Here is a 16,452-nt window from a genome sequence, read left to right as displayed (position 1 = left end):
GGTTGACTATCCCCCTGCCCAGATCCGATAGGACTGGAGCATCCGCAGGAAATGTACATCACCCAGACACAGACACAGCGCCGTGCTGCGCCCTACCCCCCAGCTTCTGCCTCCTGGTTTTTTTCCATTCACTCTCTTCGCTCTCCCTCTCTCCTTCCTTTTCTACCAATCTCCGTTTCTCCCCCTCTCTCCCTCCCTCTTTCCCCTTCTCTCTGCAGTTCTCCCCGTAGCAACATTTGGATTGCGAGGTTGTTGCTGCCTGAGATGCTGCAAAAACACTGAGAGGGAGGTGGGGTGGGAGATACGGAGACAAATGCAATCATAGGAGGGAAAGCTGGGCTACCCCACAAGCAGGGGGGGAATGCCCCCTCCTTTCAGTACTTAGCTCAGTCCCATCTATCTCACCCTTTCCAGCACCCGAAGTGCGTTGTCATGGAAACCCAACCTTCTCACCGAGTTTCTGGGAGCAACTGCCTAGGGTGGGCGGAGTGTATAACTAGGGTGGGGGCCTGGAGTTGGCTCCTGACAGCTGGGCAGGAGATGAAGGCGGTTCTGCGGGTTCTGGATGCCTGGGTTCTATTCCTGGCAAGACTGCAGACTGAATGGGTGCGTGGGCAGCTGTGGTCCCCAAATTGGTATGTGTGCACAAAAGCATAAAGAGCAGTTGGGGTCGAGGAGGGAGAAAGGGTGAGCAGCCCCTCCCTCTCCCAGCTACATTGCACTTCACAGACCAAGGCACTGCCTTGCCCACGGCTCCCACACCTCCTGTCACGATGGGGCTACAGACATCCAGACTCTAGGGCTATTTAAAGGGCTTTATTTCTAGCCCCAGCACCAGACTGCCACTGCTATCCTGGTCTCAGGCTTCTTGTCCCAAGCTAGACAGGGAAGATCAGGAGGTCTGAAGGCTATGTATATACATCACTTCCTAGCCAAGAACGTTTTGTGTCTGTCACGTTTCATTTATGGCAGGGAGTTTCCTGTGCTTTTATCTGGAAAAAAAAAAAAAAACAAAAACAAAACCCAGACAATGATCTCTTGGTAGAGGTGGAATTCAAGTTTCTTGTGGGCTCATCCAGAGTGTATTTGTTAGTGACCAGGAGGTGGGGGAAAGAACAGAGCAAGGACACCGTGCAATTGATTCACTTCCCTTGGGCACAGAGCAGGGCTCTCAGGACTCATGGCCTTTTCTCCATTCTCACCCTTGACCTCTCTTCGTCATTTGACACCATCGAGCACCCCCTCCTGGATAGTCACTGGATTGCTGTAACACCCCTCTGACATAGTCCTCTTACTTTTTCAGTTTTCTCTTCAGTTTCTTTATCTATATTCTGCCCCTTTGGTATAGATGTATCCTATTGCTTGGTCCTGGGATCTCTCCTCTTTCTCTTTTACTGATCTTACCAGAACTCGTGGATCCAATGATCATCTCTATGAAGGTAACTCCCAGATTTACAAATCCAGCCCCATCTCTCCCGTGTTCCAGTCACCCATTTCTAATTGCAGTGCTACCTGGATGTCCCACAAGCATCTCACACTCAACATGTCCAAAATAGTCCTCATCTTGACACCTACATCTACCCCATCTGCTTACTACACTTTATTAGAGCTGCCCAGGTTCACAATCTAAGAATCATCCTGGACTCCTCATTCTCTCACTAGCCCCACACCACATTCAATCACTTATCAAGTCATATATTTCATGACCTCAACATCCTTTGCATCTGGCCTCTTCTCTACCCATACCACAACTATCCTAGTCCAGGCCTTTATCACCTCTTGTCTGTACTACTGCAAAAAAAAAAAAAAAAAATCCTCTTTAGTCTCCCTGCCTCAAATTTCTCCCCTTCTCCATGCTCCACCCAGTTGCCAAATCGATATGCCTAAAGCACAGCTCTGATCGTGTTACTCTTGTGCACGTAATTGCCCATAGGACAAAATAAAAATTACTCTGCTTGGCATTTCTGTGGAAGACTGTAAACACTTCACGATTTGATTTCACTCTACTTTTCCAAGCTGATTACTCTTGACCAGGGGTGGGGGATCTATGGCCTCAAGGCCACATGTCTAGGTCTTTGGGTTCAGCTTTTTGACTGAGTCCAAGTTTTACAGAACAAATCCTTTTATTAAGGGGATTTGTTCTGTGAAGTTTGGATTCAGTCAAAGGGCCACACATGAGGACATAGAGGGCCACATGTGTCTTTGAGGCTGCAAGGTTCCCTAACCCTGCTCTTGACTCTCCATATACCCCACACCCCAGTCAAACTAGCCTCCTTGCTGCTCCATACAAATGACATTTGGCCTCCCATGTTCATGACTTTGCACAGGCTGCCCCTCCATGCCTAGAATGCTCTCTTCCTTCACCTCTACTTTTTGGAGGGCCTAGCACCTTTCAAGGCTCAGTTCCTGCCGTCTCCTTCAAGAGGCCTTTTAAAATTATCTCAGTTCAATTAAAAGGTTTTGCACAAACAAAACCAATGCAACCAAGATTAGAAGGAAAGCAGAAAGCTGGGGAAATTCTTTATAGAAAGTGTCTCTGATAAAGGCCTCACTTCTCAAATATATAAAGAACTGAGTCAAATTTATAAGAATGCAAGTCATTCCCCACTTGGTCAATGGTCAGTGGCCAAAGGATATGAACAGGCAGTTTTCAGATGAATAAATCAAAGTTATCTATGGTCATATGAAATACTGCTCTAAATCACTATTGATTAGAGAAATGCAACTTAAAACAACTCTGAGGTACCACCTCACACCTATCAGATTATCTAATATTACAGAAAAGGAAAATTATAAATGTTGGAAGGAATGTGGGAAAATTGGGACACTAATGCACTGTTGGTAGAGTTGTGAACTAAATCCAACCATTCTGGAGAGCAATTTTGAACTATGCTGAAATGGCTATAAAACTCTGTATATGCTTAACCCAGAAATACCATCACTAGGTCTGTATGCCAAAGAAATTAAAAAAAAAAAAAAAAGCAGGTAGAGAGGGGAAGGACCTATTTGTACAAAACTATTTATAGCAGCTCTTTTTATAGTGGCAAAGAATTGGAAATTGAGGGGATGACTATCAATTGGCAAATGGCTAAACAAGCTGTGGTATATATGATTGCAATGGAATACTATTGGACTATAAGAAATGATGAGCTGGATCATTTCAGAAAGGAAAGACTTGCATAAGCTGATGCAAAGTGAAATGAGCAGAACCAGGAGAACATTGTCCATTGTAATAGCAATATTGTACAACAGTCAATGGTGAATGACTTAGCTGTTCTCAGCAATACAATGATCCAAGACAATTCCAAAGGACTCATCATGAAAAATGCTATCTGCCTTTGGAGAAAGAACTGATGGAGTCTGAATGCAGATCAAAGTATGTTACTTTTCACTTTATTTTTTTCATGGTTGTTTTTGGTCTTTTTTCTTTCACAAAATGACTAATATTGAAATATGTTTTGAATGATTGCACATGTATAACCTATGTCAAATTGCTTACTGTCTTAGGGAGGGGGGAGGAGATAATTTGGAACTCAAAATTTTAAAAATGAATGTTAAAAATTGTTCTTACATGTAATTAAGAAAAATATTATTTTAAAATCCTCAGTTGTTATTGCCCCACCCCATTTCTATATATTTATTTTGTACCTATTCTACCAGTACTGATCTGTGAATGTGTAATCACCCAGTAGAAGGCAAGCTCTTTGAAGGCAGACACTATCTTTGTATTTTTTTCTTTTTTAGACAATTGGAGTTAAGTGACTTGCCCAGGGTCACACAGCTAGTTAAGTGTCAAGTGTTTGGTCTGAGGCCAGATTTGAACTCAGGTCCTCCTGACTTCAGGGCCGGTGCTCTATCCACTGCGCCACCTAGCTGCCCCTACTATCTTTGTATTTCTATCCCCTGCACCTAGCACAGTGCCTGGCACAGAACAATTAATAAATGCTTGTTGGTTGATTGGCTTGGCTCTCCCTTCCTAGTATAAATTGCAGGAGTGAGACAGTGAGAGGTAAGCATGAGCTGAAAAGCAGGGCCAGAAACTAAGAGGTGAGAATATGATGGAGTACAGACCAGGACGCAGCTGAACTATCCCAATATTCCCCTCTAAACAACTTTAAAATAATGCCTCAAATCAAATTTTGGTTTGGCAGAGCCAATGAAAGGTCAGAGGGACACATTCTTCCAGCCTAAGACAACTTAGGAGGTCCAAAGAAGTCTGTGCCACCAGAGTGGGTGCAGGGGCCTTGGAGGCAGCAGTAATAGCAGCAGCAGCCCTGCATCCAGATGCCTTTTAACTGCCCTAATAATGACAAAGTTCTTAAGAGTTACTAGCTGCCAAAATAATTTTTCAGGTCTGACCATCTCATTATACACTCTAACCTCCAATCAAATTGTACCCAGTACTCTCCATACCTTTCCTCCATCAGTCTCCTATACCTGAAACACCCTCCTTTTGCCTGTTCAATTCCTACCCATTCTCCAAAGTCAGAGACAATAACCTCCTCTGTGAAGCCTTACCTGTTGCCCCAGAAAGTGACAAACCTCTTTAGACCTCATATAGCACTTTATTTTATGACTCTCATACACCTGTGAGAGGTAAAATGGTATGATAAAGAGGAAGGTCTGGGGTTGAGAAGGGTTCAAGTCTCCTCTGAAACATATTGGCTATATGCCCACAGGAGAAGTCATAACCTCTTAATATCCCAGGCAACTAAGACCTAAATTTATAGATGAGTTGCCAATCTCCATAGAAGATTGGAGCCCTACACTGGGAGCCCTCTACACAGATGAAATCAGGTGTGGTTTAGTTCCCTGCCCCACTTCCTCCTCTCTCCTCCTCCAAATTTATCAGGTAATATGTTATTAGTTATGTTTGTCTTATCTCAAGTAGACTATAGGCTGATGAAAAGCAACTAATCATCTCATCTAAACTCTTGCTTCTCCCTTAGCATCTAACACTTTATGCTCTACACAGCACTTTAAAATTTGTTAAATGAACCAATGTCCACAGGATCATAAGATCTTGAACTGGAAGGGGCCTTAAAAATCTAGTCCAATCCTTTCATTTCGTGGAAACTGAGGCATAAAGAGAAGTGACTCATCCGGGACTGCACAGTATAAAATACATTCTTTAGCCTGATATTTAACATCCTTCACAATTTGGCCACCTAGTGGTATTATTTCACATTATCCATTCCTCCTTCCCAGACTCCATTGTCTAGCCAAATTAGATTCCTAGCTATTCCCTGATCTCACTCCAACTTCTCCCACCTGCTCTACTTGTCTGTCTGTGGAAAATCTTGTCTTTCTTAAAGGCTTAGTAAATGCTGCCATCTCCATGAAGCTTTCTGTGCTTCCTCCCCTAACACCAACTGAAAATTATTTTAAAACAGTAGTACTTGGGCCTTGGACTAAGTTATTGCAAGGGATCCATGAATTCACATGGAATGATTTAAGCAAAATAAATAAGCAAACATACTTTTTATAGAATGATTGATGGATGAGCTATGATTCCACTTGTGCAGGGAACTCCTAGATCTCCTATAAATTGCTCAGCAATTTATAATCTAAAAGAGTTGTCTACAGCCCTGAGAAGTTAAGGAATTTGCTCAGGGTCATGAGCCATTATCACAGCCAGGTCTTTCTGAATCTGAAGTTTAAGACCAGGCTAAACACTCAAACTTGAGGTCCTAAGTGTGTGGCCCTAACAAAATTAAAATGTATTCGGGAAATGTTTAACAAAATAAAAATACAACACAATGTTAATTTGTGATTTTCTACATCAACATGCTACTCACAGGGATCCATTTCTATTTGAGTTTGACACTTCACTAGACCACAGTCTTCAGGGTTGTTTTGAGGCCCAAACAAGTGTGTTTAGACACACACACACACACACACACACACACACACACACAAAGCTTTTTTGCAAACTTTAAAGCTTTATATACATTCATTTATTAATATTCTATGTTGTGCTGCATTAATTTGTGCACATCATATCCTTTCATTAGATTTTAAGCTCAAGCACAAGAATCCTCATTTTTCATATCTGTATTCCCAAACTCACACTGTTTGAACACACGAGGTGTTTAATACTGTGATATGAATTGGTGATTGGGGAGCAACAAACTTGATATTGACCCAGCAGAAGGGGGAAGGCCCTTGGTTTTTCTCAAGTTGACTGGCAAGGGAAAGTTGTATATTTGGGGCATGGAAGAGGAACAGGCCAAAACCTTACAAAGAAGACTGGAGCGAATACCATTCCAATGTTTTATTAACAGTTTGAAACAAATAAATCCAACAAATCAGAGGTGATGACATGTCCCAGAAGCCTGAGAGGCGAGGGAAATAGATTTGTATCTTGCCTTTTATTATTATTTTTTTTTATCAAATGCATCTTAGCAAAAGTGATTTAAAAAAGAAAGGCTCAAAGTCCAAGTGTCAGCCAGCAGGGAGGGACAATGGGAGTAGCAAGTACTCCCTACACCACAGCATTCGAAAAAAGTTCTCATAGCAGCTGCTGTTGCCCCAAATCCCAAGCCCAGGATTTTGGACCTCCCCAACTCCCAGAATTCCTTTTCTGCCCTTGAGGCCTCTAGATTTCCTCCTAACCCTTCCTCTTGTCCCAGCAACTACCATTCCTGGGATTAAACTTAGAGGGCCCCACTCTCTTCTTCTTATCTATGAGTAAGGAAATGAAGGGGATATGAGGAGAGCAGGGATGATCCCCTGCATTTGGGAATTCTAGCTTTACCTTGCTAGGGGATATGGCACAAAATTGTATCCAGTGCAGGGTGAGGGTACAGGGCCTATGGAGCATCCTACTGCCATGATTCCAGAGCATCCTACTCACATGATTCCACCCCACGCCCCAACCCTTAATCTAGACTTCTCTCCTCCCCCACGGTGGTGCCCAGTTAGCATTTGCACATTTGGCTCTTCAAATATATTAAATTTATAAAAAACTCAGCAGTACCTGGGTCCTCTCAGCTCCTTGGCCTGGCCTTGTCTGGTCAGGGAAAAAGTACCAAGCTACCCACAGATCTCAGAAATTAATAATCCAGAACTATTGCTGGGGACTTGGAATTTGAACCTGCCCACGGGACACATTCAGATGAGGGCAGTGAGGCGGGTCTTGGTCTCCGGGGATAAGTGAAGGGGAGAAATGCCAGGAACTCTCACATTCAGGAGGGAGAAGGGCCAGGAAACAGGGAAGAGGGGTTTTTTGTATATTTTCTAAAAAACAACATCTTATACAAAAATAGATCCATTTGCAAAACAATTTCTTAGCCAGGAGGCTCTGCCTCCCCTTTCCCTGGAGACTTGGAGAGGATGGGGGCCTTTTGCAGCCATACAACAGCTGAAACTTCAGGGGAAGATGAGCCAAGGCCCTAAGAATAACAAGGGCAGTGGGGGGCAAGTGCAGAAGACAAAGGGAGGGAGGGACAGTAAACAGGACACTCAGTTAAGCTGAGGGTGTGGGGAGGCTGTCCTGTCTTGATGCCCTGTCCAGCAATGCTCAGACTCTAGGGTCATTTTTCCTCAGGTGCTCTAGTTCATGCCACAGCTGGATAGTAGTGGTCCAGTTCTTTTTGCTTTGTGAAGCTGGGAGGAGGAGTCCTTCCCTGGGGAGGGGAGGGGAATGAGGGTAAGAGCTGCTCCTCATTTCTTTAGAAGCAGCAACCCACACCTCACCACAAACAATAAATATCAATAGCAAATGGAGAGAGGGAGAAGAAAGCATGAATGGCAGCAATGATAGGAGATCTAAAAATATGGTCAGAAAGTTCAAGAACCCCATGTGGTTCCTAGGGCTAGAGAAGCCACGGCAGGGCACAAGACAGCAGAAAGAACACAAATCCAGCAAGATTGACCTTGGGGTGAGCTCCTTTGGAGCCAGGGACTGAGGAAGCAGGTTGGGCACCACCTGAGATGTGGCACCACAGTAACAAAGGAAAGATAGTTAGGGTTAAGGCAGCGGAGATGGTCCCTGCTTTGGTAATGCAACAGCCAGTGCTGAGTGGGTGTCCAGGGCTTCTTCCAAGGTGCCCTTTCCTTCTTGCCTCCAGACAGCTAAAGCTGTGTATGCTATACAGAGAGCAGCAGGCCAAAGAATGGAGGCAGGGAAGGTGGGCTGCCATAGAGGAAAATCCACTTGACCCCTTAGGCTCATGCTACAAGGCAGGGCTGCCTTGGGCTCAGCTGTTCAGCCAGTGTTGCCGCAAAGCCCAGGCCTAACTCGCACGACCAATCAATTCCTTATTTTCATCGTGGATGTCCCGGGTTCCCTCACTCATCCTGGGCACCTTAGAAGAATGTGGAGTCATGGCATCATCCTTTGTCAGCTCTGAGGCAAGTAGAGAGGTGACTGCACATCCGGCCTTCCTGTTGGCTGTAAGAGAAAGGATATGAGACATTGTCCTGGGAATACCTGGTTCCTTGTCCCCTTCAATCTCTAGGATAGAGAATCAACTGGGGCCTACACTAATGTGTGTACTGCTCTGGACAGCATGTGGAATAACATGAGTCAATAGTGGAAAGGAAGAATCTCTCGGTGAAATAAGGAGGACAAGATGGTCAAGCAAGGGACCAGAGAGTTCAATTCATCTTGGTCACAGTCAGCTTGATGTTCCGCTAGTCACAGCCAGGATAGCACCCCCTACCCTGGAGGAGCCTTCTGCACGTGGCAGAGGATCTCCCACAGCCAGAAGCACTAGGAAGGGCTGTGTTTCACTAGCACATGCACACCTTGCATCCAGATGATTTTGTCTTAACTGCTCTCATCCTCAACAAAAAAAAAAGAACAACATCCCACCCACTTTATAATGTGATCCTGAAACTATAGATCTTATTTCAAGATAAGCCAGGGTGGGCAGAGTTGTCTGCAGACTACAGAATAGGCATTTGGTGGATCGTATCAAGCAAAGGTTCTTTACTTTTTTCTTTTTTGGTGCCATGGGCCCCTTTGGCAGTCTGGTAAAACCTATGGACCCCTTCTCAGAGTAATGTTTTTTAATGTTTATAAGTGAAAGAAGAAAATGCTAAATATCATGTGCCCCCTGAAACCAATCCACAGACCCTTTCTATGGATTCCAAGTTAAGATCCCTGTTACAAAGCAATCCGAGGTCAAAAAATGATGATATTCCTTTCCAGCTGCAGCCCCAAGGCTGCCTGCCATTGGTAGCACCCCAATACCACTAACCAAAAACAACACCCTCTCTTCCTCTATTCCATCTGCTGGAATTTCCACATAGGCTCCTAGGTCTGCAGGGCTTGTTTCTCACGGTTTTATTGCCCCTAGGACACACAGGCGGCTCTTCACTACCACACATCTCTGTGACTATTGTCCCTTCCCATGGCCTCTAAGTACAAACAGCATGTATCTGGAAATATGTGTGGGAAAATGGGGGAGGTCAGGGTAAGGCAACATGGAGGATGGAACACAGTGAGGTGGCTGAGGGGATTATGGGAACCTGAAGAGAGTACAAGTCTGGTCTAATCTATGTATGAGATACCCCCAGAATTTCTGCCCTCTCTGGAGCAACAGAAAATCTTTATTCGAGGAAGAGCCAAACTGGATCAGAAAGCCCAAGTAAGTGCCACACCCTCTCCTCTCCTTTCTGTGGCTGCCAGCTGTGCTGAGCTCTTAAGTCTTCATCATTACCCAAATCCACTGTTCTGGGGACAATCAGAATAGGGAGCACACATAACATGGCCCCAGTTCATCAACTCAGAAGTCTCCTTTTCCTCTTCCACTTAATAGCACAAAATACTAACAAGAGGAGAATGAAGAATAAACATATTTCCCAATAGCAGTTCTCTAATATTCCAGTTGGCTAGACTTCAGTTTTATCACTTCCTAGGCAGCGTGGGGCACAAATGCTTTGAGAGTTCCATAGATAATGAATATTCTCTAGAGTTTTGCTATTTTTTTCCCCTACAAGGAGTTGCTGTAGGAGTCTATAACTGACTGGACAAGATCAATAAGTCCCTTAGAAGAAGTGACTAAGTTTCTGATTAATATTTTTTTTTCTATAGATGTTCCCTTTCCATTTCCTTTTCTCCACCTGAGGTTCCAGGAACCCCTTTAATTTGCAAAACTGCCCAGAATTATTTGTCTCCCTTTTCTTTGCAGTTCTTTTTTGTCCCTCTAGCCCACTTCTCATTTCTGGAAAAGAGAGGCTCAAAAACCACATCACTGTCTGACTTGAGGCCAAGCTCTAGCAGTGAGGTAATGCTCCTATGAGGCCACTTTCTTTTTAGATCTGGAGGACAAGACACAGGTAAGGTAAAATTTCTGACTCTAAACTCAGGAAAAATAAAGGCCAGGTTCAAAGGGATTAAATAACCTAGTTTTTGTCAGGTGGTTTTGGGCAGCTATTGTTAGAGAAGACAGGTCTGTTCAAAATAGGAGATAGGAGTGTAGGAGTCAAAGTTTAAATGTTGAACCATTTTGAAATGCTTTGTTCCTAATTTTCTTTCTCTGTAGAATAAGACTGCTATCTCTGCCCAGGAATCTTGAGGACAACCCCCAATATTCACAGATATTAAAGAACTCCTGATGCTTTACAGATTAGATAAAACCTATTCTTAAGCCATGCGAGGAATTAATAGGGGGTCTGCAATACTCTTCATTTAAGATTAGGGAAGTTAAAGCACTAAGGACACAACATAGCTCAAGGTCACACAGCAAGCTAATATCAATTCTGGCAATGGAAGTTAAATATCCTGACCCCTACTCCATCCTGTCCACTGTAATAATGCTGAGTAGCTTGAACAGCCAAGCTCAAGGTGACTGCCCCACCTCGTGCCTCATCAGTTAGTTGATTTTAGCCCAGGGAAAACTAAAGGCTTGACAAAGGTACAAAGTAGTACACTGAATATATGAGAAGGTTCTCCCTCATGGAATTTTATTCATATTAACAATCAAGTAATGTTAATATTGATACAAAAGAAAAGTCAGAAAGGGAAAAAGTCAGCAAGAAACAGCTATACGATGTTGGGGATGGAAAAAGGGTTAATGAGCTGGAAAAAGGGTTTTATAGAACACAAGATGAGAACTAGTTAAAGGAAGTGTGCCTTTTAATAAGTTCCCCCGGAGAAGAGGAAACTGGGACAGATGGGACAGCTACAGTTATACTAAAAGTTTCATTCATGTCCTAATAAACTCCTAATTATATCTATTGTCCTATTTTTGCTCCATGGGTATTCTCTTCCTATTGGAATACTTTAAAAATATGGGAAAAAAAAGTCCCATCGAGGCAACTTCATTACTACTTCTTAGTTTTATCTGAAGGTAGGAAAGAGACCCTTCTAGACTACACAGGGGTTTCACCATCATTTTCTGTTTAGCTGTGGCCACCCAGTAGGAGCTGAGAGAGGAAGCAGATCTCGGAGTAGAGGAGGAAGGGAAGAGGGGGATAGATTTCTTTCTTCTTTTGACTCGTGCCATTCAGCAGATGGCCAGTATAAGAGGCTACAATTCAGACACTGAAATAAAGTTGAGTCATTAAAACCACAAACTGACTCAATCATCAGCCTGAAAAAGTTCCTGCAGGACAATTGCAGAGATTCTTCCCCTCCACACTTAAGCCATTGTTTTTGAACACTGCCGAACACAGCAGCATGGGCTCTGTTTTTAATGAACTGGCCTTGAAAGTCCCCCTTTCTCCCTCCTAGACCACTTCCCCCCATATCTAATAAAAAGGCCTTTGTATGATAGTCACTCCCTAGAGGCCTGTAGATTTTTTCCATTCCTTTACATTCTAGGGAAGAGCTGCTGGTGTCTTTGAATAGGGGACAGCTGCCTCCCTGGGAATGAGCAGTCACAGACCCAGCCTGTGAGGAAGATGTATAAGCAATGCCTCTGTTCAAGGCAATAAGCCAGATGATGCAGCCAAAAAGAGACAGGCAGTAATGGGGAGGGGCGGGCTCTTGAAGGATAGGCCAGAAGCAAAGAGGGAAGATGTAGAGCCATCATCTCAAAGGATGAAGCTTCTTAATCCTCTGCATCCCCCTACACTGCTTATAACTAAATTGCCACAGAACTTTTACAAATTAGAAAATCTGAGGCCCAGAAAATTAAGTGACTTGTCTCAGGTAACATAGCTAGGTAAGAAGTAGAGTTGGCACCACAACGCAGGACTCCTGACCACCAGTCTATTATGCTTTCCACTGTAATGCTTAGAGTTCTACCTAAGTGTCACACTTCTCTCAAAAAATCTGTCAACCTTCCTAAGGATTTCTGACAGATGTATTCAGGGAGGGTCCCTTTGGATGACAACTCTATGACTGTATGAAAGCAGAGACTATAGACTCACAAAGTCTAAAGAATGGAAGTCATTGATGATTACAAGACAGAGGCCCATCAAGTGGAACCACCATACTTGTCTCTGTGATGTGACTTCTAATCCATGCCTACTCTCAAACATTTAGTTGTGCTCAAAGATATAGACACCTCACCTTCTTGTACCTAGTGTCTGATTTCTCCTGTAACCTCTTATACAGGAAGAACTAAAAGAGCTGTCAACTAATTAATTTTCCATAGAGGAACTAAGGCTTCAGTGAATGCTCCTTCTTAGCCCTTGAATACTGGATTCTTACTCCAACAAGGGGGAGGACACAGAGACGAGGGAAGCCACCAGTGGTCTGAATATCTATACACAGGAAACACTTGGGAAGCATCTGGGATTCCAGTATATTCTACTAGACATGCTTCTCTAGGGTCAAATGGGAATTGTCCACAGAAGCCTGTAGCCAGCATACTCAACAGCTGAGAGTAGAAAAAAAAATCTGAAGGGCACCACACATAAGAATGGTTTGAGATGTTTACTGTGAGGCTACAGTATACTCCATGTGATATGGAGGTATTACTGTCTACAAGTTGACAAGAAAAATACCATTTGTCATCACTTAGGTCTATAGGCAAAGTCCAAGCAGCACTGATTCAGTCTGCCCTGCCTTCTTCCTACCCAAACACTCATGGCAAAACACTCCACCCAAACATCACATCCATTAGAAAGACTCAGGATGAGAAGAGTCAAAAAATGCTTAGGAAAATTCTTTCCCCTCTTACCTCCTACCCCTCAAATCATCATACCAATAAGCTTCACCTTTACTTCAGACTCTAGGGATTCTGTTTCTTAAGGAACATGATTGGGTTTGGGCTTGTGCTATAACCAGAGATTTTAGCATCCAATTAAATTTTCTACAGTATTCCATTTCTGGTTATCCAAGTTGATGGTAAGGGATGGTAAACAATTTCAATCCAACCAATGGAGACAAGATTTTTGGGTTAGAACTTGGTGATCTAAAAGTCTATCCTGCAAAGTATGGATTGGGGTTAAGTATACCTATTACTACATGCCCCACTTCTAGTAGCTAAACTCTCTGAAATTTGTAACAGGTGCTAGCTCTCTAACTTGTTAACAGGTAACAAGTATGTCATGCTCTAACTTGAATGGAATTGGTTACATTAATTACTGTGGGAGTATGCACACAAGCTCCATTTTTCTTTTCCAGGATGGTACCAAGGTTAAAGATGAGGTCAGGCAGGACCATAGAATGTCCAGAGAGCAAGTAGCACAACACCTGCCATTTTAGTAGTGAGTCTATGGCTAAAGGAAGCCTTTAGTTGCCATTTCCTTCCATTCTGGGAAAGAGGACACAATTTCTAAGACTCAGTTGTTCATATATCAAAGCATCATCAATCTAAGAAAACATCTTCATCAAGCATGGTGATGCATTTACAGTCTTGGTGCCTCTCTATTCTGAAAGGAGTAAGATTAGGAGCCCTGGCTATCCCCCACTTTTGATTAGGTCCCTTTGCTTCTCTCCATTTCCCTAGTTATTCATCCTCTTCATATCCTTACCTGAATAACATCTCACCTCACCTTTATTCTTTTCCCAGGTACTCTAGTTCAATGTTATACACTTAAAACCACCAAAGATGTGGTGGGAAAGCCTGCTTCTGGATCAGATAACTCTCAAACATACACATGAGACCCTGTGATTCAAGAGTCCACCTACCACTCCAGCTCCAAACTTTGAGTAGGTCTTATTTGTTCCTGTCATCTCTCAAGTATCTGATCATTTCACTCCCTTCATCCACCCTAATTCTAACTACACATATGTGTACAAACTCCTTATAGCCACAGAAACAAATTGCCTTCTTTCTGCCTCCCTTGTTTTAGATCTTTGCTCCAGAAAGGGAGAAGTGAAACCAGAGTTCTTCTCCAAGTCAGCAGATGAGCTCCAGGTATTGATAATCAGATGACTTTCTCTACATAAAGGAGATTCCAGTAGGGCAGCTTCTTCATTCACAGACTGCCAGTACTAGCTGTCTTCATCAACAAATTAGCTTAGCTAATCCTTTTCCAATGCAGGATTTGTGCCCTTAACTTTGGAACATAGAAACCTCACAGCTATCAACATAGGACCCCCACTTACCTTGTCTGGGTCCTCTCTTCCTTCGGAATGCCGCACCTGACTGTAGGGCTTCCAGGAGACTGTCCATCACACCAGTCTCATCACCCTCTGTAAGGAAATGAAGTAGGATATGGAGTGACTGGTTCATATGCTAACACCCTCTTATTCCAAGCACCCTGGGCTTTGTCAATCCCCACAACACAGAAAATGAACTGTGTTTTGACCTCTACTGTTCCATATGGTTCCAAACCACAATGACAGATGGGAGTAGAAAGACAGAAGGGTCTCAAAATCTAAGTTGTGCATATTTACACATTACCTCAAGGTTACTGAAATAAGAGGTTTCAGCACTGAAACCTCTGTAATTAATTAAGGGGCACTGCTTTCCCCTTACTAGGATCTTGGATTATCAAGGCAAACACAGTTGGATTCTTTTCCTTCCAGGTATACTCCACCTCCAGCCTCATTCCTCTCTCTTAGCCAGCATCAGGACAAAGAATTGCTGATCTTTAAGGCACAGACTAAGATTAAAATAATAGAAAGGAACTGAAACTCCCTTCCCCTAATCCCTCAAGGCATTCGACTTAGATGTCTGCAGCAGGGGTCTGTTCCCCTCTGCTGAGGGAAGACAGGCAGGAAGCCACAAATGAATGGTCAGCTTCCACACATGTATCAGCCCCTAACGACACCCTCCCCCGGGGAGCCACATTCCATTTAGGCCCTCTTGCATATACTGAACAATCTTTGCAGGTTTACAAGGAGTTAATGTAGAATCCTTGCTCATGGCCCAGGTCTGTTTCCATGGCAACAACTCCTGGGTGGTGAAACCTGAAACTGCAAAATCCCCAGGAACAGCTGTCATTTCCAAGGCTCTGGCTAAGCGTTCCAAGCGCCATCTGCCTGCCAAAGATGAACAATGCAGCTGACCTAGATTCCAGCTCAATTGCTGGCCAGAGGATGACAGGGCACAGGGATACCGTGCCCCCTGCTGACTGGGCCAAATCCTAACATCACTTATATGCCAAGAATAAAGATCAAAGGGTTTTAAGAAAAAAGGCATCTGTCAGAGGTCCCCTCATTTTACCCGTCAGAAAACTGAAGCCCCAAGAGGCTGACTTCCCTGAAGTCATATTGGTAGTGAAAAAGCTGAGATTTGAACCAGTCTTCTGATTCCCAATTTCATGTTGTTTTTCACTATAACATGTTTTCTCCTACCCTGAGTACCTACAACGTCCCAGGAAATATCCTTCTAGTTCTGTTCCAGTCCACAGACAGATATCAGAGGACAGGATTAAGAGCTTCTATGACCCTCGATTCATAACTAGAGTAGCTGGGATGCTGAAAAGCAAATGAAATTAGCTGGGCTGAGACTTGGCATAAGCTTTGTTACAAGGCTTTGGGGCTGGAAAAAGGCAAAGAAATGGGCTGTTACTGCTTCTTCCATTAGGCTCTGATAGTTAGGCTCTCTTGAGGGTTTGTATTCAACCAGTAAGATGGAAAAGGTCCTGAGAGAAAAATAATAAACCTCTAAAATCAGTTTCCAAACAAACCAGGATGGCACAGGACCAGGAAAAGTCAGTCTTTCTTTAAAAACAAAACAAAACCAAACCAAAACCTTAGCTTTAACAGAGCACAAACTATTCAGTTACTCTGAACTAGCTGAACTTTACTAGGCCTGGCATTTCAGAGGTATTACCCCTAACCCTCACTTGGAAGGAACAGCCAAGGTGGGATGGGGGGGAGGGGAGAAGAGGTAGTAAGGTAAATTCAGTTGGATATTGATAAATTAAAATGTTAAATTTAATTTAAATATAACAGGTAAATTTCTGCAGTCACCAACATGAGCAGTCAGTGGTGGGGGGAGGAGAATAGAAAAGGAATCAAGAACAGGAAAGGAGCAGAGGCAGGAAACAGAGGGGCAGTAATTGAGGCCATATGTTTCAACAAAGGAATGTTTCTGGTAGCAAAACTGTGTGTGTGTGTGTGTGTGTGTGTGTGTGTGTGTGTGTGTGTGTGTGTGT

General features: G+C 43.4%; 1 protein-coding gene across 5 annotated transcripts in view; it reads right to left on the bottom strand.

Annotated features, from left to right (window-relative positions):
* Nucleotides 1-6,259: 6,259 nt before the first annotated feature.
* DIAPH1 (diaphanous related formin 1) overlaps nt 6,260-16,452 on the bottom strand; it is an 84,906-nt gene continuing 74,713 nt past the window's right edge. For all 5 annotated transcript variants that reach the window (XM_027841954.1, XM_027841955.1, XM_027841956.1 and 2 more), the window contains 2 exons: nt 14,453-14,539; nt 6,260-8,395 (listed from right to left, as the gene is read on the bottom strand). In XM_027841954.1, the coding sequence (XP_027697755.1) occupies nt 8,238-8,395; nt 14,453-14,539 (245 nt within the window). In that variant the 3' untranslated portion in view covers nt 6,260-8,237. The remainder of the gene's footprint in view (nt 8,396-14,452; nt 14,540-16,452) is intronic.

The sequence above is a fragment of the Vombatus ursinus genome, unplaced genomic scaffold (assembly GCF_900497805.2).
Source record: "Vombatus ursinus unplaced genomic scaffold, bare-nosed wombat genome assembly UNPS02014863.1, whole genome shotgun sequence".
Classification (NCBI taxonomy): Eukaryota; Metazoa; Chordata; class Mammalia; order Diprotodontia; family Vombatidae; genus Vombatus; species Vombatus ursinus.
The sequence above is the reverse complement of the archived record's forward strand: the minus strand, read 5'-3'. Positions and strand labels throughout refer to the sequence as shown.